Below are 22385 nucleotides of genomic sequence, written 5' to 3' on the forward strand. Positions count from 1 at the left end.
GGGGGTTAATAAAGGCCTTCTGAAGTGAATCGTTGAATACGGAAGGCAGTCTGGCGGAAGCTAGATATTTTTACTTTATAATGTGTTAAATATTTTCTTACAAAAACCCATCAATTCACTTCAGAAGGCCTTTATTAACCCCCCGGAGCATTTGTTTATATGGCCTTTTCTTACATCAAACACAGAGCAATATTTTTCCTGCTTAAATCTAGGCTAAATCAATACTTATATAGTTTAAACTAAACAAACAGCATTTCTTACAACATGTGCTTTCACACTAGAGCATTTGGAGCAGAAATGAGTCTGTTTTGGTTTATTTGGTGTAAATGCATTCTTCCAAACCCAGTGCTCACCACCAAAAGTAGGCTGGGATTCAGTTCATGTTCAGTCTGGTTGGTTTTTGTAATCTGCCATGAACCACAGAAGTGAACTGCTCTTGATGATTGTTGGGTTATTTCTCAAATATTCTCAGCCCCTTTAATTAGGAATGCACAGGCGGGAGAAGAAACAGACACAGAAGACAGTGTTCAAGCTTCTTCTTCAGAGGTTTATTGTTCAGCATAGGGTATATATATTCAACACCAAGGATACATTAGTAATAATATCATGAGCTAGCAAGTAAAGAATGTTTAAGGATCACCAGGCAAGGATTTCTCCATAGATAAGAAGCACGGAAGGGGAGAAATGCTACAGTATGTAAGTGGAATGCACAGCCAGAACTTTTCTACTTAATATGAGAATGGAAAGTAAGTATTATTCTCACAATGATGTATATATTTTTTAATGTTAATATAGTGGAATGTATTTTCTTATAGCTGTGAGTCTCTGAATGAATGGCATTTGTAGAACAGTACAATACATCTATTAGAGAATGGGAACATGACGTCAGCAAAGCAATGCATTTGGACTTGGACTTAAGGACACAGACAGAATGAGTTTTAGTGGAGGTAGACATTAAAACGTATATTATACAGTTAAAAACACATTAGAATTGTGAACGCTTGTTGTGTTGTGAACTTCCACAGCCATTCTCACAACATACGTGGAAAACGTATCTCAAATGAAGCACAATTTTTTCAGTTTACCAGCTTGGAAACAACAGTAAAAGTAAAGTTGTAAAACGCAATGAAAATAAACAACTTAACCAAAATGTGTCTTTATAATTTTTATGTATATATTTATTATTTATAACAGATATATTACAGAAACATAATTTCTGAACCGCTCGTTTGTTCTCACACCATAAATAATGTATGAAGACACGTCTGGAAATGTTACTTGTGGTGTTACTTGTTGCGATCACTCTCCGTGTTTGTGCAGTTGTGCTCCTTTACTTCATTGTTCAGCTTCTTTCATTATAATGAATCTTGTACTTGTTCCATTTAAGTCCAGTAAAACTTTTTAGTACTGTAGGCTATAATGCTTTCACAAAACAAATAATTTGCATTACGGGCCATACTGTTATGTTATCCCTTAATACTTTAACGTTAAGATATTAGGGCAATGTGATATTATATATTAGGGCAGTCTTTTTTTTCTCTGGTGATTCGTTGTTATCATTGTACGCTCCTGAGTGTGTCCTAAAACATGGCGGCAACTACCCAGAATGCAATGCGCAATGACATAGTTTCCCAGACTTTATACATCTACAGGAGACAAACTTGTGTGAAAGTAAATTAATGAAATAAAAATGTACATGTTTGTTATATTCTTCAAACATCTACTGTCTTTAAGTATAGATCAGTTACTGCTGTGTAGAACAGAATGCTTTGATTATAAAATTATTTTACATGTTGAATCTATATGTGAACTACTTCTTTGGGCAGATTCGGTTTGCTATATTTAGTTCAGTATATGCCACATTCACTGAAGTATGGACATAATCTCATTTCAGCTGTGTATTTTGTATCAGAGTCCTTGTTAATTGTTCCATTAAATGTATTCATCCAGACTCTCAATAGCTTCCTCTTGAGTGTATCTTCTCCATTCAGCTGGAATCTTGCCTCTCCCCTGAAAGGTATATTCATAGAGCTTTTCCAGAGCTTTCTGGAATCTGCACACAAACCACTTCCAGTACGGCAGCTCAGAGAGATCCGGGGTGATACTCCATTCAGCAAATTTAGGACCTCCTTTTCTGTATTCCTTCCAGAGGACTGTATCATCTGAGCTATATGGATAGAAAGATCGATCACTGGCTACTGCTGAAGTGCAGATACTGATTGATATGTTTGTTGTTCCTCTGTAACTAACCCCTTTTACTCCAGTAACACGATGGAAAGGAACACTGTGATCTTTAGCGTGGCCTTCTATTGTGTTGGTGCAGATGGCTGCACAGAAAGGACACTGAACCCAACAGCAGTCACAGAGGTGATTGATCAGAAGCTCATCTGGCCTGTCTGTGTGTTCCAGCTTTACTGGAAAAGTTTCTTTGCTGAATGTACTGTGTATGTCAGACATTATAGAAGGAAGTTCTTTCATTATCACATCTTCTAGGAAGCTGACTTCAACATTATAAAGATTCACTCCAGTGAGGTCATTTAGAGAGAATACCAGCACATCAGAGAGCTGTTGTGTGAAATGATGCAACCATAAATCAGCATCCCCATTGATCTCTTTAACATGTTTGGTAGATTCATGTGCTGCGTTTGTGATCTTCTGCTCCAGCTGTTTAATGCTGTTTTCCATCTTGGGTCGAACGCCATCTTCAAATCTTTCAGTGATGTACTGACTAACTTCATCTCTGATGAAATTCTTGAAGTGTTCTTTGGGATTGTAAATGTAGGTCATGTATGCATCAAAATCCTCCTCTTCTGCCAGTGTCCTCAGGATGTGTTTCTCCAGGTTTGATCGGTTTCCATTTAGTGATTCACAGTTTGTCCTCATTTCATCTGCTAAAGCTCTGGCAGTTTTTTTGTAGACATTCTGCTGAATGGGCTCTTTCAGTTTATTACAAACAAATTCACCAAAAATAGCAGCTGATGTTGTTCCTTGACAGTATTTCTGGAAAATCCTGTAGTACTCTTCACTCTTCCTCTCAAAATAGAGAACAGGATCATTGGCTTCCCTGAACATTTTGTATTGATCAGTGAATGTCTTGTTTGCTCTGTGACGTAAGAAAAACACCAGATCCACAAAGAATTCACTCTTGAACACATATTTTACATTTTTCCCTTCCTCATGCTGCATTAATCTTGCCTTAATGTAATCTACGAGTTGTTGAATGCAACTGTTGTTGTAGCCCATCTTTGCAATGTTAAATGACTGAATCATTTCTTCTGTGTGTTCAGTGATGTCTGTGATTAAGGCTCTTATCTGGGCTTCCTCCTCCTTAGATAAAACAAAACCCAACATCTCTTTAACTCCTTTGAGCACATTTTTTACAGGTCCTGTAATTCCACTGGATTTCTTTAACTGTACATATCCTGAATAGCTTGGCAAAGAGATCATATCTTTTTGCTTACTGCTCTCTTTCATTCGGTCTAAAGGGAGACTTGCATATGTCTCATTGAAGAGCTTTGTCACATCCTTTAAAATGTCAATATCTTTGACTAAAGGAGTGTCTCTGATGATCTCAGCTGTCTGTTGTTTCCAAAAGGAATCAAACTGTGTTTTCATGACATTTTCATCATTTGCTTGATCTTTGAATTTTAAAGCAAGTTCTTTGCTCTTTTCAAAGAGTGTGTTTTCATGATGTGTCCTCTCAGCATCCATCTTTTTCTTCAGGTGACGCTGCTGAAGAACCCCATTTAGTTTCCTCTTAGTTTCTCTCACAATGTTTTCTTGAAGCTGTTTGATTTTTATCTCAAAGGAACCTTTCCACTGATTCAGTACAGACGCATCTCTGTCTTTCTTAAAGAATTCAGACATTGCCTTTTTCACTTCTTCACTTTTGGCATAGAGTTCTGTTTTAAGATCGGTTTCCTCAACATCATGAATTGCTTCATTTTCTATTTTATTGTGTAATCTGTTTTCAATCTCCAGCATGGCACTGCGAAGGCTCCAGGTCCACTTGCTGTATTCGGTCTCTAGTTTTTTGTACGTTGCAATTTCCAGAGAATTTTTGAAGCTGAACACAAATTGTTCATTAAGCAAAGCCTCCCAGAGATCTTGAATGCGGTCTCTTAGGTGCGTCAGCATTATGCCATCTGATTTTGAAGCGTGTGCTAGAATACTTTGCTTCAGTTCTTGAATGTTCTCGCAGTAGTTTGGGTTTGGTGGTGCCATGGGTGGGCTGCCCTCCCAGAGCTGAGCAAAATACTTCACATCATTCTGTACATCAAACGCTATCACATCACTGAAAACACCTGCGTCACAGACTTCCTCTTTAGCAGCGATTTTGGTCATTTCATCCAGTTTCTCCTGCAGTCGTCTCCTTCCCTCCATGTTTTTCTCTCCAGCTGTGATATCTGAGACATTCTGATGTACAAACATGCAACTGGGACTCAGTCTGACGTTCTTCATCCTCATGAAGGCCTGAACAACAATCTGAAGAATGTCCTGCATCTCAGATGGGTTTTCTCCAAAGATGTTGATCAGGGTCATATTTCCAAGACCAACAACAAATGTGGCCATTTCATTGTCACGATGTGTTGTTGATCTTCCAGCCAGTTCTGGTGCACGAAGGCCTTCAGTATCAACAGCCAGAATATAATCAAACTTCAGCTCTGTTTTCATCTCCTCTGACACTTTGACCAGCTGCATGAAAGCTCCTCTGGTGCATCTGCCAGCACTGACGGCAAACTGCAGTCCAAACATGGCATTCAACATGGTGGATTTCCCAGAGCTCTGAATCCCTAAAATTGACAACACAAAGACTTTCTGGTCTCCCAGTTTCTTAACAAGTTCATCTAGAACAGCAGTGACCCAGGTGAGAGGAACATGAGCAGCATCTCCATCCATCAGCTCCATTGGAAATCCAGAGATCATCATCTCTGCTGCAAGACTTGAGAGAGAACTGAAGTCAAACTGCAGGCCTTTCTTGTTCTTCTTCACAGATGACCTCGATTCAAAGATCTGACCAAACTCTCTCATGATGTGTTCCAAGCCAAAACTTGTTCTATTGATTTGCTCTGATATGTTTTCCAGGTTTGTTTGTTCAGGCTTCAGTTGATCTAGTCTGTTAGGATTTTTTTTCAGTGCTGAGACTTCATGCCATTTCTTGTCATATTCCTTATGAAGTCCACAGAGCTTCTCTGAAGTGAAGTCATCCAACAGGTTCATCATCCATCTGAGGAAATATTTGTTTTCATTGCCACTCTGTGATTTCATTTTTTTAATAAATGTCATCATAAAATCTTTTAATCTTTGTTCCACCTGCTTTTCTCTTATTTCTCTCATGTTCTTCAGTTTGGTACTTTTATCTTCCTCTAGATTTTCTCCTTCTAGATGATGCAGCTCTTTGTTGATTTTACACCAGTCATGCCACAGTTTCCCCTGACAGGGCAGGTTTGTTTCTTTCACTGTTGATGGATCCTTTCCTCTCAGTAATCCCATGATCTGAACCGCTGCCTCTTTCCCTTTCCGGCACTCTGGATCCTCCTCATCTACTCTGATTCCTGTGTGTTTGGCCACATCTTCAAGTTTGAAGGTCATTTTCGGTTTGCTCAAACTCACTCTGATCATCTCCATTATCTGATTATTTACATCAGATTGGTTTTTGTCCAAAAGACCAACTATGAATTTTCCATTCCCCAGTTCAGTTTTATTGCAGTGATTGTCAGTGAGCAGACAAATGAGAGGTTGAGGAGATTTGAAAAGTGATCTCACCAAACCCTTGTAGTGGTTCTTCTGTCCAAAATCAGGTAAGAAGAGGACGTTCACAGAAGACATACTGGTCAGAATCTCATATTGTTTTTCATTGGCTGCTGCATCACCATGAAGATTACAGAAAGCAACGGAGTCATCATATGCATCAGTCTTTTTTCCAGAAGGGCAATACCAGGCGATCTCCACCACTCCATCCATCAGGATTCTGGTTCTGCTGCTCCCTGAGCAGTTCCTGTGGAAGAATGTGTTGTGTTTCTCATTGATGAGGCTGTTCATCAGCTGAGACTTGGATGAAGACACTGAGCCAAACCTGAAGAAAGCCACCATTGGAGTCTCAGCCTTGTAGACCGCCTGAGTTTGACTGATAATCTCATTGTTGGAGTCTGTCTTCTTCCAGCTCTTGTTGATTTGTCTAAATGTCCAGAGAGGAAACTCAATCTCTTGAGTGAATGGATCAGGAACAAGCAGAGGCATTGAATACTGACACTGTGAGAGTTTAGTCACCATCAGCTGCTTCAGGAAACTATCAGCACAATGAAACACGGCCATCTGAACATCCATTGGGTGAATATCAGGGGTTGCACTGTCTTTATCTTCTTTCTTTCTGTGTTTTATGGCTGTGTATCTTGCTCTGTAGTCCATGTTAATCAGCTTTTGTAGGAATGAGTTTACCAGTTCATTCTCTTCCTGTGGTTTCTGAGACCGAAATGATGACTTGGTGATTTCAAGAATGTCTGCTCTTTTAATTTTATCTTGACATCTTTTTGTCAGATCTAGTCTATCATAGAGCTCTTCAAGCTGTTTGAAGTTTTTTTGTCCAACCTTTGGGTTTTGACCAGTCTCATCTTTCTGTAAATACATGAACACAATAATATATAAAATGAATGTGTTATTGTGCCACAATAGCAGAGATAATACCCTGAAAAACAGATTAGAAAAAATATATAGTATAATGAAGTACTACAGTAATTAATTTTTTAAGATAAGAAGCATTTTGAGATTGTAGGGCCTGTTTACACAAGGGCTTAAAAATAAATTTTAAAAATAAATTGGTTCATTCCGAGCAAAATCAGTATTTTAAAGTTTCTGTTCTGTGTTCCTTCTGTAACATTACAGTTCTGAAAATTGTTTGATTCTGAAAAAATACAGGTTATTTTTTTTTTTTTTTACTATACTTTATACCAGAACTTGAATAGAACTTTACACTAAATAGCTTTAGCTTGTGGCTACACTAAAGATCCTAAAAAAAACTCATACAGCAGCTCCACCTGCCTCAATCGTGAGTGAAGTCCTGCACGCATTTTGGAGACTGTCTCTGCTTGTATGAGTGCAAGGGTAAATAAAGAACTGCTTCTTTCAATAAGTAGGCATACAGCATTTTCATTATTCAAACACACAATGGCCCTCATTTATCAATCTTGCGTAGAAACGGGCGTATATGTTGGCGTAAGATTATGCTTACACTCCTCTCACCACCTGATTTATGAAGCTGTGCGCACCTCTGAAATCCAGGCGTACGCAAAACCTGCCCTTGATAAATGCCGCGGCTGAAAACGATCGTCATTAGAATAACACGCCCCTATATATTCAAGTCTCTGCCTCCCCCACGCCCTCATTTTACACCTTGGACACTCGGAAGACGGCAAAGAAGTGAAACTTCTCTGACGTGGAGATCGAGACCATCACCAGGGAAGTGGAAAAAAAACTAAATTGTTTTATTTGGGATTAAAGAGTGGGATTAAAGGCGCCCACAAAAAGGTGTACGGTGGAAATCCAGTTTAAATAGCTGTTTGGATGAGAAATTACCTATCACAATTCATTATTTTACAGCACGTGTTTTGAAATAAGTAGCATTTAATTTCGTATCACGTCACATGTATTGGGGTGTACAATAGTGATGATGATGTGATGTGGAGTACCATTCATTCACATTAATAATTGCATGACAATTTGTAAGATTCTTATTATTATTATGATTTGTATTATTAATGACGCTTATTGTTATTTAGAAGAAGAATGTCGTTATTATTATTATACATTTTATTACTATTTAAAAGAAGAAGAATGTCATTTTTATTATTTTGTCAGTCTGATTTATTTTCAGTCCCAGTCCGTGCGCAGCTGCCGGGCCTAACCTTGAACCGTCAGGTAAAGCGCACAGGCTCGCAACTGGAGGAATAAATATGCCTACAAATCAAATGCTTTGGTAAAGTCACACAAATTAAACATTGAAGTCCATGTTGCACAAAAATAAACACTGAAGTTTATAATTACTATATCCCTATTCGTACGGGATTATAGCCTATTATGTGGGGACCTCTGGTGATTTGTAATAATCGCAGAGAATGTCTGTGATCTTAATCCCGTGTGAATCGGCCAAGTCTGTAATATGTAAAGTACAAATTCCCTCGCAAATGACCTACCATATTTCGCCGAACACCGAGGTCCTGTGATAACATTAGTCCTGTGCGAATCGGCATCTCTGTGATTTGGCCGGGATTTGGCGGATCGTATATAATTTTCTAAGGTTTTTGTGTCCTGTGCGCATTTCTATCTTTATCTTTCACGAAGAATGGAGCTAGGCTGCATATGTGCACCGTTATGAATTCCCGTGCGGCCGCGTGGATTACTTTCACTTTAGAATCAGCACCAATTTGGGAGTAAATTGCTTGAATGCTGTGTTTAATAATATTCTTAATGAAAAATACAAACACAGAACAGTACAATGACAAACTCGCTTAAATGGGCACTTTTACATTTAGCTTTGAAACTGAATCCGTCGTATATTGTTATATTGCTCAGTTACGTTTTTAATTGCGTCTGTTCTCTAACTGAACAAAATTATTTGTATTACTATAAAACAATCAAAATGATATCGATACGACTGTTTATAATTTCATACAGCTATATCTATAACGAAAAAACATATAACTTTACATCATATCCGGGAGATAAATCAGTAAATTTGAGTAAAATCACAGCTTATCCCGTGCGAATGCGCTACGCAAAACTCAGATGTGGGGGAGTAATTTCTAAATCACACGAGGTCCCCAGATAATAGCCTACTTATCCCGTGCGAATAGGGCTTTAGTTGTTGTTGTTGTTTTTTTCACTGTGGGTCATAATATAGCATATCTTTGTCAGTGCGTTTTGTGGTGTTAGGAATTGTTTTTCTGCGCATTTTCGCACTAACTCAAAACGTGCGTACACCACCTCGTGAGCTGGCGTAGGATTTGAGCGCGCCGTACGCCAACGTCCATATTGATAAATCTCAAAGTCACCGTGGTTTTGGGTGTACGCCAGGTGTACGCTGGAAATTTGGTGTGGGCACTTTTGATAAATGAGGGCCAATGTGTGTAAATCTTAAAGTTTTATGTATTCGAGGAGCCGAGAAGAGTGTCAGTCTGGTATTTGACCTCTAATCAAAGCCAATACAGCCTGACCATAGCACATTTGGCCAGATGTATTAAACAACAGGCACCCTACAATACATTTTGTAACCTGTAAATTGATGAAGTAATGCTGAACTTACTATCTCAGATGCGGGCATTAATGTCTGACAAAAAACAAATCTCTGACACTTGCTGGCGAAAAAAAATGTAAATACATTTTAGCTTAATTTTTGGGAAAATGTTAAAGTCACACGCATGTGCTACAATACTAACTTTGACAACATAAATTTTTTTTTACTAAATAGCGGTCCTACACTAACCTGCAATTTTCGCTGGTTTCAGAACTCACTACTCTGGCCATTCATTTTTATAATACTTTAAGGGTTGGTGACATATCCTCGGAACAACTCCCAAGATCCAAAAGCTAATGCCAGCAACTTAACTATGATGACTTGACTGCTAAGCAAGGGCATTTCACTCACGTTGGATTAATCAACATGACATTTGCATTGGCCGTACTATTTGAATTCATGATTGGTTGACTGCCAAATAAATAAATTACACAAAATGATAAAATAATGTTGTTAACCGGTTAATGGTCATTTTAAATAAGCGTTTCAGTTCAGAACGATTAAACGTGGTTTCGTTTTCCATTATGTTCCTATAAAATTGAGTTTGTTTCCTTAAACCGGTTCAGAGCCCTGGTTTACACCTTCCCTTTCGAGAGCGGTCACTTTATTAGCGGCTACTAGTAATGGTTGCTCTATCTGCTTTGTTACAAACATTCTTCTCAATATCTTATTTTGTGTTCAGCAGAACGTCTTGGTTACGGATGTACTGGACAGAGCAGTGCCAAGGCTGGGTCTGCCCCCTTCACGGGCAGCGCTTGCAGGTTCACCACCTGGTCTTTGAACGGAGTGGTGGGAACCTTGGGCACATATCCAGGCCGGGGTCTCAGGATCACGTGAGAGTTAGCCGGCCCGAACTCCAGGCACGCTTCTTCAACCGAAAATGCCTGCAGGTCCCCGACCCTCTTAACGGAGGCCAATGCGGTCAGCAGAGCCGTCTTCATCGACAGGAACTTAATATAGACCGACCGCAAAGGCTCAAAGGGAGGCCTCTGCAGAGCACTTAGAACTACTGAGAGGTCCCCAGAGGGTACGAGAGGAGAGCGAGGAGGATTCAGTCTCCTCGCCCCCCTCAGGAACCTGATGATCAGGTCGTGCTGACTTACCTTTTTGTTCTCCAAGAGATCGTGGTGGGCAGATATTGCGGCCACATAAACTTTGAGGGTGGAGGGAGACAGCCTTCCCTCCAACCCCTCTTGGAGAAACGAGAGCACGGACCCGATCAGGCATTTCTAGGGGTCTTCTTGGCGGGAAGAGCACCAGGTGACGAAGAGGTTCCACTTCAACGCATAGGCATGCCGAGTGGACTCTGCCCTAGCAGAAGTGATGGTGGCGACCACCGTAGGTGGCAGGCCACTCAAACCTGCTGCGTCCCGTCCATGAGCCACACGTGGAGGTTCCACAGGTCGGGACACGGGTGCCATTGGGTGCCCCGTCTCTGAGTGAGGAGGTCCGGTCTCAGAAGAATAGGCCAGGGAGGGGCTGTCGCAAGGAATATGAGTTCGGGGAACCAGGTCCGGCCGTGCCAGTACGGGGCGACCAAAAGGACCTGCTCCTTGTCCTGCCTGATCTTGCACAAGAGTTGTGCGAGTAGGCTCACTGGGGGAACGCATATTTGCGTAGGCCCCGCGGCCAGCTGTGCGCCAGTGCATCCGTGCCGAGCGTGCCCTCGGTCAGGGAATAGAACAGGCTGCAGTGGGAAGAGTCGTGGGAGGCAAACAGATCTACCTGCGCGTCCCGAACTATTCCCAAATCAGCTGGACCATCTAGGGATGGAGTCTCCATTCTCCCGGGAGAGGCTGAAATTCGCAAGAGCTCATCGGCTGCGAGGTTCAGGACTCCCGGAATATGGACAGCACGAAGGGACCTCAGTCGCTTCTGACTCCATAAAACGAGATGGCGGGCAAGTTGAGACATACGGCGGGAGCGTAGACCGCCCTGGTGGTTGATGTACCCTACTACGGCCATGTTGTCTGTCCGGACAAGCACATGTTGACCCTTCAGCAACGCTCGGAAGCGGTGCAGGGCGAACCGTACTGCCAGCAACTCGAGGCAATTGACATGCAGAAGGCACTGGGGTCCTGTCCAGGAGCCCGCGGCTGCTTGTCCATTGCACATGGCACCCCAGCCCGTGGCAGAGGCATCCGTCGATACGACAACATGCCTGGAAACTCGTTCTAAGGGCACACTGGCCCGTAGAAAACTGAGGTTCGACCACGGGGTGAGCGTCTGTAAGCAGGCCCAAGTCACTTGGACCCGGAGCGTGCCAGACTGCCATGCCCATCTCGGGACTCGATCGTGAAGCCAGTGCTGAAGCGGTCTCATATGAAGCAATCCGAGCGGCGTCGCCGCGGCTGCAGATGCCATTTGCCCCAGGAGCCTCTGGAATAGTTTCAGTGGAACCGCACACTTGCTCTCGATTTGACCGAGGCAAGTCATCAGAGACTGCGCGCGCTTGCTCAAAAGCTGCGCGCACATGGCGACCGAGTCGATGTCCATACCGACAAAAAAGAGATCCTCTGCGCTGGGCAGAGTTTGCTCTTCTCCCAGTTGACCCGAAGGCCCAGACGGGCTAGGTGATGGAGCACCCGATCTCTGTGTCCGCAAACCTGCTCTCGAGAGTGGCCCAGTATGAGCCAGTCGTCGAGGTAGTTCAGGATGCGAACCCTGTGCTGCCGAAGGGGCGCAAGGGCTGCCTCGGCAATCTTCGTAAAGACGCGAGGGGACAGAGATAGCCCGAATGGGAGGACCGCGTACTGATATGCCCGCCCCTCGAAAGCAAACCGTAGGAACGGTCTGTGTCGAGGAAGGATGGAGACATGGAAGTAGGCGTCCTTCAGGTCGATCGCTGCAAACCAATCGTAAGGACGAATGCATTCAAAAAGGCGTTTCGCAGTCAACATCTTGAACGGAAGCCGGTGAAGGGATCGGTTCAAGATGCAAAAGTCCAGGATTGGTCGTAACCCACCGGTTTTCTTGGGTACAAGATGTAGAACCCCGACTTCATTTCGGCTGGAGGGACAGGCTCGATTGCACCCTTCGCCAGCAGGGTGGCAATCTCCGCACGCATGACGGGGACGTTGGCCCCGACCACGGTCTGGCGGATTCCCCTGTAGCGGGGAGGAGCCTGCATGAACTGAATTGTGTAGCCGAGCCTGACGGTCCGCGCGACCCAGCGGGACAGTCCCGGAAGCTGAAGCCAGGCTCCCAGAAACTGCACCAGCGGGGTCATACGGACGAGGTCCTGTGATAACATTAGTCCTGTGCGAATCGGCATCTCTGTGATTTGGCCGGGATTTGGCGGATCGTATATAATTTTTTCTAAGGTTTTTGTGTCCTGTGCGCATTTCTATCTTTATCTTTCACGAAGAATGGAGCTAGGCTGCATATGTGCACCGTTATGAATTCCCGTGCGGCCGCGTGGATTACTTTCACTTTAGAATCAGCACCAATTTGGGAGTAAATTGCTTGAATGCTGTGTTTAATAATATTCTTAATGAAAAATACAAACACAGAACAGTACAATGACAAACTCGCTTAAATGGGCACTTTTACATTTAGCTTTGAAACTGAATCCGTCGTATATTGTTATATTGCTCAGTTACGTTTTTAATTGCGTCTGTTCTCTAACTGAACAAAATTATTTTTATTACTATAAAACAATCAAAATGATATCGATACGACTGTTTATAATTTCATACAGCTATATCTATAACGAAAAAACATATAACTTTACATCATATCCGGGAGATAAATCAGTAAATTTGAGTAAAATCACAGCTTATCCCGTGCGAATGCGCTACGCAAAACTCAGATGTGGGGGAGTAATTTCTAAATCACACGAGGTCCCCAGATAATAGCCTACTTATCCCGTGCGAATAGGGCTTTAGTTGTTGTTGTTGTTTTTTTCACTGTGGGTCATAATATAGCATATCTTTGTCAGTGCGTTTTGTGGTGTTAGGAATTGTTTTTCTGCGCATTTTCGCACTAACTCAAAACGTGCGTACACCACCTCGTGAGCTGGCGTAGGATTTGAGCGCGCCGTACGCCAACGTCCATATTGATAAATCTCAAAGTCACCGTGGTTTTGGGTGTACGCCAGGTGTACGCTGGAAATTTGGTGTGGGCACTTTTGATAAATGAGGGCCAATGTGTGTAAATCTTAAAGTTTTATGTATTCGAGGAGCCGAGAAGAGTGTCAGTCTGGTATTTGACCTCTAATCAAAGCCAATACAGCCTGACCATAGCACATTTGGCCAGATGTATTAAACAACAGGCACCCTACAATACATTTTGTAACCTGTAAATTGATGAAGTAATGCTGAACTTACTATCTCAGATGCGGGCATTAATGTCTGACAAAAAACAAATCTCTGACACTTGCTGGCGAAAAAAAATGTAAATACATTTTAGCTTAATTTTTGGGAAAATGTTAAAGTCACACGCATGTGCTACAATACTAACTTTGACAACATAAATTTTTTTTTACTAAATAGCGGTCCTACACTAACCTGCAATTTTCGCTGGTTTCAGAACTCACTACTCTGGCCATTCATTTTTATAATACTTTAAGGGTTGGTGACATATCCTCGGAACAACTCCCAAGATCCAAAAGCTAATGCCAGCAACTTAACTATGATGACTTGACTGCTAAGCAAGGGCATTTCACTCACGTTGGATTAATCAACATGACATTTGCATTGGCCGTACTATTTGAATTCATGATTGGTTGACTGCCAAATAAATAAATTACACAAAATGATAAAATAATGTTGTTAACCGGTTAATGGTCATTTTAAATAAGCGTTTCAGTTCAGAACGATTAAACGTGGTTTCGTTTTCCATTATGTTCCTATAAAATTGAGTTTGTTTCCTTAAACCGGTTCAGAGCCCTGGTTTACACCTTCCCTTTCGAGAGCGGTCACTTTATTAGCGGCTACTAGTAATGGTTGCTCTATCTGCTTTGTTACAAACATTCTTCTCAATATCTTATTTTGTGTTCAGCAGAACGTCTTGGTTACGGATGTACTGGACAGAGCAGTGCCAAGGCTGGGTCTGCCCCCTTCACGGGCAGCGCTTGCAGGTTCACCACCTGGTCTTTGAACGGAGTGGTGGGAACCTTGGGCACATATCCAGGCCGGGGTCTCAGGATCACGTGAGAGTTAGCCGGCCCGAACTCCAGGCACGCTTCTTCAACCGAAAATGCCTGCAGGTCCCCGACCCTCTTAACGGAGGCCAATGCGGTCAGCAGAGCCGTCTTCATCGACAGGAACTTAATATAGACCGACCGCAAAGGCTCAAAGGGAGGCCTCTGCAGAGCACTTAGAACTACTGAGAGGTCCCCAGAGGGTACGAGAGGAGAGCGAGGAGGATTCAGTCTCCTCGCCCCCCTCAGGAACCTGATGATCAGGTCGTGCTGACTTACCTTTTTGTTCTCCAAGAGATCGTGGTGGGCAGATATTGCGGCCACATAAACTTTGAGGGTGGAGGGAGACAGCCTTCCCTCCAACCCCTCTTGGAGAAACGAGAGCACGGACCCGATCAGGCATTTCTAGGGGTCTTCTTGGCGGGAAGAGCACCAGGTGACGAAGAGGTTCCACTTCAACGCATAGGCATGCCGAGTGGACTCTGCCCTAGCAGAAGTGATGGTGGCGACCACCGTAGGTGGCAGGCCACTCAAACCTGCTGCGTCCCGTCCATGAGCCACACGTGGAGGTTCCACAGGTCGGGACACGGGTGCCATTGGGTGCCCCGTCTCTGAGTGAGGAGGTCCGGTCTCAGAAGAATAGGCCAGGGAGGGGCTGTCGCAAGGAATATGAGTTCGGGGAACCAGGTCCGGCCGTGCCAGTACGGGGCGACCAAAAGGACCTGCTCCTTGTCCTGCCTGATCTTGCACAAGAGTTGTGCGAGTAGGCTCACTGGGGGAACGCATATTTGCGTAGGCCCCGCGGCCAGCTGTGCGCCAGTGCATCCGTGCCGAGCGTGCCCTCGGTCAGGGAATAGAACAGGCTGCAGTGGGAAGAGTCGTGGGAGGCAAACAGATCTACCTGCGCGTCCCGAACTATTCCCAAATCAGCTGGACCATCTAGGGATGGAGTCTCCATTCTCCCGGGAGAGGCTGAAATTCGCAAGAGCTCATCGGCTGCGAGGTTCAGGACTCCCGGAATATGGACAGCACGAAGGGACCTCAGTCGCTTCTGACTCCATAAAACGAGATGGCGGGCAAGTTGAGACATACGGCGGGAGCGTAGACCGCCCTGGTGGTTGATGTACCCTACTACGGCCATGTTGTCTGTCCGGACAAGCACATGTTGACCCTTCAGCAACGCTCGGAAGCGGTGCAGGGCGAACCGTACTGCCAGCAACTCGAGGCAATTGACATGCAGAAGGCACTGGGGTCCTGTCCAGGAGCCCGCGGCTGCTTGTCCATTGCACATGGCACCCCAGCCCGTGGCAGAGGCATCCGTCGATACGACAACATGCCTGGAAACTCGTTCTAAGGGCACACTGGCCCGTAGAAAACTGAGGTTCGACCACGGGGTGAGCGTCTGTAAGCAGGCCCAAGTCACTTGGACCCGGAGCGTGCCAGACTGCCATGCCCATCTCGGGACTCGATCGTGAAGCCAGTGCTGAAGCGGTCTCATATGAAGCAATCCGAGCGGCGTCGCCGCGGCTGCAGATGCCATTTGCCCCAGGAGCCTCTGGAATAGTTTCAGTGGAACCGCACACTTGCTCTCGATTTGACCGAGGCAAGTCATCAGAGACTGCGCGCGCTTGCTCAAAAGCTGCGCGCACATGGCGACCGAGTCGATGTCCATACCGACAAAAAAGAGATCCTCTGCGCTGGGCAGAGTTTGCTCTTCTCCCAGTTGACCCGAAGGCCCAGACGGGCTAGGTGATGGAGCACCCGATCTCTGTGTCCGCAAACCTGCTCTCGAGAGTGGCCCAGTATGAGCCAGTCGTCGAGGTAGTTCAGGATGCGAACCCTGTGCTGCCGAAGGGGCGCAAGGGCTGCCTCGGCAATCTTCGTAAAGACGCGAGGGGACAGAGATAGCCCGAATGGGAGGACCGCGTACTGATATGCCCGCCCCTCGAAAGCAAACCGTAGGAACGGTCTGTGTCGAGGAAGGATGGAGACATGGAAGTAGGCGTCCTTCAGGTCGATCGCTGCAAACCAATCGTAAGGACGAATGCATTCAAAAAGGCGTTTCGCAGTCAACATCTTGAACGGAAGCCGGTGAAGGGATCGGTTCAAGATGCAAAAGTCCAGGATTGGTCGTAACCCACCGGTTTTCTTGGGTACAAGATGTAGAACCCCGACTTCATTTCGGCTGGAGGGACAGGCTCGATTGCACCCTTCGCCAGCAGGGTGGCAATCTCCGCACGCATGACGGGGACGTTGGCCCCGACCACGGTCTGGCGGATTCCCCTGTAGCGGGGAGGAGCCTGCATGAACTGAATTGTGTAGCCGAGCCTGACGGTCCGCGCGACCCAGCGGGACAGTCCCGGAAGCTGAAGCCAGGCTCCCAGAAACTGCACCAGCGGGGTCATACGGACGGCAGACGTACCCAGGGTGGGGCAGCGAGGCAGCGTTACCGGCCCGGACAAGGGAGGCTGTTGGGCGTCCCGGTGTGGGAGCACGGTTAACGGCTGCGTCCTGACAGAGGAGACCAGGGAAGGACGCACATTCCACTGGGGTCTGCTCTGAGAGGAGGCTGGCGACAGAGAGGGATGCGAGTGGCGGGACCCGAGGGTGGCGCGCACCGTCATCACCGGTCTCTGGGTGCTCAGGGATGGGGGTGTCAGTTCTTTCTTTAACCACATTAGGGTGCTGCTGACCCGGGGGCCAGCAGCTGAACAAAAGATTCTCCCCCGGCCCTCCACCGGGGGAAGGAGCGGCCCTGCTGCCGTCTCCTGGAAAGAACTGCCCATCCCTGAGCTGTTCGCATCAGGAGCGCCGCTTAGCCTGGCGTTTTTTCGTGGGCTGCGGGGCTGGAGCGGACTGGGATGCCTTCCTGCGGTCACCTCTGCGCGGCCCGGGTGGAGGCTGCTGCTTGGATGGCGCAGAGGTTGAGGGAACCGCAGGAGGGCGCCCTCAGCGGCGAGCAGGCTGAGGCAACTGCGCGGGCGGTGGGGTGGAGGCAGCAGCTGACCGCCGGGGCAGTATGTGTTTTATGGCCTCAGTCTGCTTCTGAGCGGTCGAGAACCGTTGGGTGAAGCTCTCGACCGGGTTCGCTCGCCGTCGCTCGGCGTCACGCATATCGGCCAGGGTGAGCCATAGGTGTCGCTCCTGGACCACATATGTGGACATCACCTGACCCAGGGAGCGTGCGGTCACCTTCGTCGCCCGGAGAGCGAGGTCGGTGGCGGAACGCAACTCATTGCTGAGTCCTGGGTCAGCCCCCCCCTCGTGCAGGTCACACAGCAACTTGGCTTGGTAAGCCTGGAGAGTTGCCATGGCGTGGAAAGAAGCGGCGGCCTGCCCCGCAGCTCTATAGGACTTCGCCACCAGGGATGACGAAAACCTACAGGCTTTGGAGGGGTGCTTTGGGTCACCGCGCCAGGTCGAAGCACTCTGCGGACACAGTTGCATCGCAACAGAGCGTTCGACTGGGGTGACCCCAGTGTACGCACGAGCCGCGGCTCCATCGAGGGAGGTGAAGGCGGAAGAGTTCGCCAAACGGTCACGGGAAGACAACGGGGACTTCCAGGACCGCGCAATCTCTTCATGCACCTCGGGGAAGAAAGGAATTGGGGGGGGTGGTCGGACGGGTGTCCGAGCGCGCCGCCCCCAAAAACCAATCATCCAGGTCAGGGCGGAGGGTTCCACTCCAACCCAAGCGCTGCGAATTGACATGGCTGTCAATTCTGGGTCCGACTCGGGCAATGCTGGCGCACCCGAAGGTGGCAGCACAGCCGAATCATCATCCTCAGATGACTCCAGCCCACCTTGTGATGCGGCGATAGACGTCTCCTCATCTTCCGCCGCACCAAACGCCACAGTCGGGACGGCAGGAGCCGGCCCCGATGTAGATGCCTGGACACGGACCGGGTCAGGTGCATGAGAGGGGGGTGTGGGCCGAGGCATGAGCGTCTGAGCTTTGTTTCACACCGTCACCCTCAGATCACCCTGGCCACCAGCCAAAGTGCAGCCTCCAGTGGAGACCGCAGATTGGGGTGTGGCAGAGGGGACTCTCGCTCCGGCATCCGCACGGAGTTCACGGAGTCTCGATCGTAACACCGAGATGGCCATGTTCCCGCAGAGAGAACATGAGTCATCCACGAGCGCCGCTTGAGCGTGCTGAAAGCCCAAACACGTCAAACAGCGCTCGTGCCCGTCGAAAGGCTGAAGGGATCTACCGCACCTAGTGCCGCAAGTGCACGGGCGAGACATCCTGAAAAGGACGTGCCACGCGCAAGCTCTTTTTGTTAGAGGAAAGCCTCGCAGTCGATGCCGAAGCGCCCAGGGAAACACACACCAGCTGTCAAACGAACCACTGCGCAGATCAGCAGGCAGGAAGTATGCGATCACTGGAACGCATCGTAACACCAACACCGACTGGAAAGCTGCTCGTCTCGAAGAAGCTGACAGAGTCTCAGAAGGCTGTAGGAGTGAAGAGGTAGGTTCTCTTGGCTCCGAAAGCAGAAACATAATGCGATATTGCCACGTACTTCCTTATATACTCACGCGGTGAGGCGGAGTTACGTATGCAAATTCCGCATGCCCCATGGCATTGGCACGCCATTGGGCATTTTCTCTAAGCTCGAAGATGATAGGCTTCTAAGCGAAACCCCCATTCGTTAGTCACTAACGTTACGTCGTAGTGACTGAACGAAAGGGAACAAAGAAACTCATACAGGTTTGGAACAACTTGAGGGTGAGTAAATGACAGAATTTTCATTTTTGGGTGAACTATCCCTTTAATGACACTTTAAAGACTTCTAACTGTGTACAGTATACAAAGGATTTCCACAGGTGAAAGAAGGGTGGGCCACACTTTGTGCCCCCTCTGATGCCGGCAGCCAATCGCAACACTGGAATGGAGAAGCGCCAAATTGCAATCTCCTCCTATTCGGAAAAGGATAAAGGTACCCTTTCAACAGACACATCTTGTTCTGAGTCTCCCCGCAAGAATGAGACAGTGACAGAGCAACCAAGTTCTGGGTTTCTTCTTGAGAGAGACAAACAGTTCACCAAGTTCTAAGTCTGAGTCCTGCAAGGAGGAGACTGAAACAGATCAGCAAGTTCTGAGTCTCTGGTTTATCCAGAGAGACAACAAAAGATCTGAGGATCTGAGGCAGCAACAGATACGACCACGTTCTGAGCCTCCAGCCTGTAAGGAAAGAGACATTGACAACCACTATGTTCAGAGTTTTAGTCCAGCGAGACGACTACAGCATGTCCCGGGTCTCCATGCCAGAGAGACCAAAGCGGATTGACCAAGTCCTGAGTGTCTGACCCACAGAGTCATTTGCAACAAGGTTAAGCTCAGGAGAGCAAAACCTTCACTTCGAGGTTCCTTCGTCTGCGTGTCCCAGATTAAGGACCTTCTGCACCTACTTCAGGGCCTTATCTGCATGTTCCAGCTTTTAGGACAAACTAAGAGAGGGGGAAGGTGGTCATCTGATGTACTCTGTGGCAAGGTGGACGAGCGAGAGACATGGGAGGAGCGAGCGAGATCGGTGTGCATGATTGAGAATGAGCATCACCTGCGAGGCACACCGGTCTCGAGTCCTCTCATGAGGGAGCACGGAGGCATATAACGACACGAAGGACGAGAGAGGACAAGGCCTGGATTTTAAGTTGTGTTTTGTTTATGTATGTGCGCGGCAGTCATCCGTGAGGGGCTGCCGCTTTTACTTTCATTTTGTGTTCATTTATTTTATTAAAGTTGTTGAATGTTCGCTGGTTCCCGCCTCCTTCTTCCCATACGAACAAACTCCGTTACATTGGTGCCGAAACCTGTGAGGAAGGAGGGACATGCTGTCGTAGAGCCCTCGCTGCTGAGGAGGATCGCGGTGCTGAGGGGGATCGTGGTGCTGAGGAGGTCTGGCATCACGGATGAATGAAGACCGCGAGTGGTTGCCCGAGGCGGTGGTGCAGGAGCGAGTGAAGATCCGATGGGATGGAGAGCTCCCTGTCATGGGCGTAGTCGTGGGGTACTCCCCGGCCTACGAAGGGTGTTGGGGGTATGTGGCGAGGTGGACGAGCGAGAGACATGGGAGGAGCGAGCGAGATCGGTGGGCGTGATTGAGAATGAGCATCACCTGCGGGGCATACCGGTCTCAAGTCCTCTCATTAAGGGAGCACGGAGGCAAATAAGGACGAGCAACACCGGTGAAGGAAGAGAGAGGACCAGGCCTGGATTTTAAGTTGTGTTTTTTTTATGTTTGTTTATGTATGTGCACGGCAGTCGTCCGTGAGGGCTGCCGCTTTTACTTTCATTTTGTGTTCATTTATTTTATTAAAGTTGTTGAATGTTCGCCGGTTCCCGCCTCCTTCTTCCCATACGAACAAACTCTGTTACATACTCATAACCACACCTTAAGTGATGTGTGATCCAAAAATCACAACATCAGCGGTATCAATCACTACCTTACTTGGCATCCTTGGATGGACAAAAGTAAAATCACTACACAATTGGCGTCCCTGGGTGGGCGAAAGGGAAATTATTACACCTGCAAAATCGGTAGTGTATCAAATACTTGTTCTCCTCACTGTATAAGTAGATACACTATGCTTTTATTATTTAGAAAGTGACTAATAATTTGTGACCAATATTTTATATGTAGATTGACTTCTCTCTTAACTGTTTCTCAAGCGTGTTCTCTCATCACCACTGCTGCTACGTGAATATGACGTATCACAACACTACGGAAACCGAGGCGTGTCCTGAGGCCTGTGTATACTTCACTTTCCACGTTCCACTCTGTTTCACACACAGATACTCTGTAATGAGTGTACTGAAGCTGTACTCCTTTGGCTGTGTTAAAACACCCAAGATGGCGGCGCGAGTAGTTCGCGAGGCTCTGGGTCTCTCCAGATTCTGCAATTTTACTGTATTTTTCTTGCTCATCTCGGGTCTGTTCGTGCAGAACAGTTGTGCCTTAACATCGTACACCCGTGGTGAGATTTTGGATATTGGTTTGCGAATTTCCGACAGTTTTATGGACAATCTTCGACTCCTTCCTGAGATCGCTAGGACACCCGAGGCTATGCACTCTACCCGGCCGGGCGGAAGTGCTCGCAGGCGGCGTCGAGACCGTAAACAAAGGCGGGGGAAGCGCGGAGGACTGAGAGCTAAGCTAAGGCTAACACCACATCGGCTCTCTTTACCCAGCATTTTCCTTGCCAATGTACGGTCGCTAGGAAACAAAATGGAGGAGATTCGACTCAGCATCACACACAGCAAGAAACTTTTGAACTGTAACATCCTAATCTTCACGGAAACCTGGTTAAACAGCGGAATACCGGACACCGCTATTGAGCTAGCGGGATGCCACATGCTCCGGGCAGATAGAGCATTAGATGGCTCCGATAAGACCAGAGTTGGTGGATTGTGCATTTACATTAAACAAGCTTGGTGCACAAACTCTGCTATTGTTGGGAGTCATTGTTCAGCTAACCTTGAGTTAAATGTAGACCGTTTTATCTACCGCGGGAGTTCACTTCCACCATTATAACTGCAGCCTATATTCCCCCGGATGCTGATGCCAAGCTTGCTATGAAAGATCTTCACGCAGCCATCATTAAACAACAGACTGATCACCTGGAAGCTGCTTTTATTGTTGCAGGTGACTTTAATCATTCAAACTTAAAGTCTTACTGAGTTTACTGAACTCAGTTTACTGAACTCAAACCCCCGTTGATCCACTTCCCTCATATACTAATAACTCTCCTACCTCACATCTGCCTCACTTTGTTATTTGCACTACCGACTGTTTATTACAGTAACAACTGTTTCCTTATGCATTTTGCACTACCATACCTTAACTGGATTATGCTCATTTGCACTGCCGACTGTTATTTACAGTACCTACTGTTTACATTTGCATTTTGCACCGTACTTTTAACTATAAAATGCAACCACTTTCCACT

General features: G+C 46.6%; 1 protein-coding gene across 1 annotated transcript in view; it reads right to left on the reverse strand.

Annotated features, from left to right (window-relative positions):
- Nucleotides 1-534: 534 nt before the first annotated feature.
- Nucleotides 535-22385, reverse strand: part of LOC307117844 (interferon-induced very large GTPase 1) — a 53446-nt gene continuing 31595 nt past the window's right edge. The window contains exon 7 of the mRNA XM_079803013.1: nt 535-6615. Within this exon, the coding sequence (XP_079659139.1) occupies nt 1933-6615 (4683 nt within the window). The 3' untranslated portion in view covers nt 535-1932. The remainder of the gene's footprint in view (nt 6616-22385) is intronic.

This window comes from Gobio gobio (assembly GCF_949357685.1).
Source record: "Gobio gobio genome assembly, chromosome: 21".
Classification (NCBI taxonomy): Eukaryota; Metazoa; Chordata; class Actinopteri; order Cypriniformes; family Gobionidae; genus Gobio; species Gobio gobio.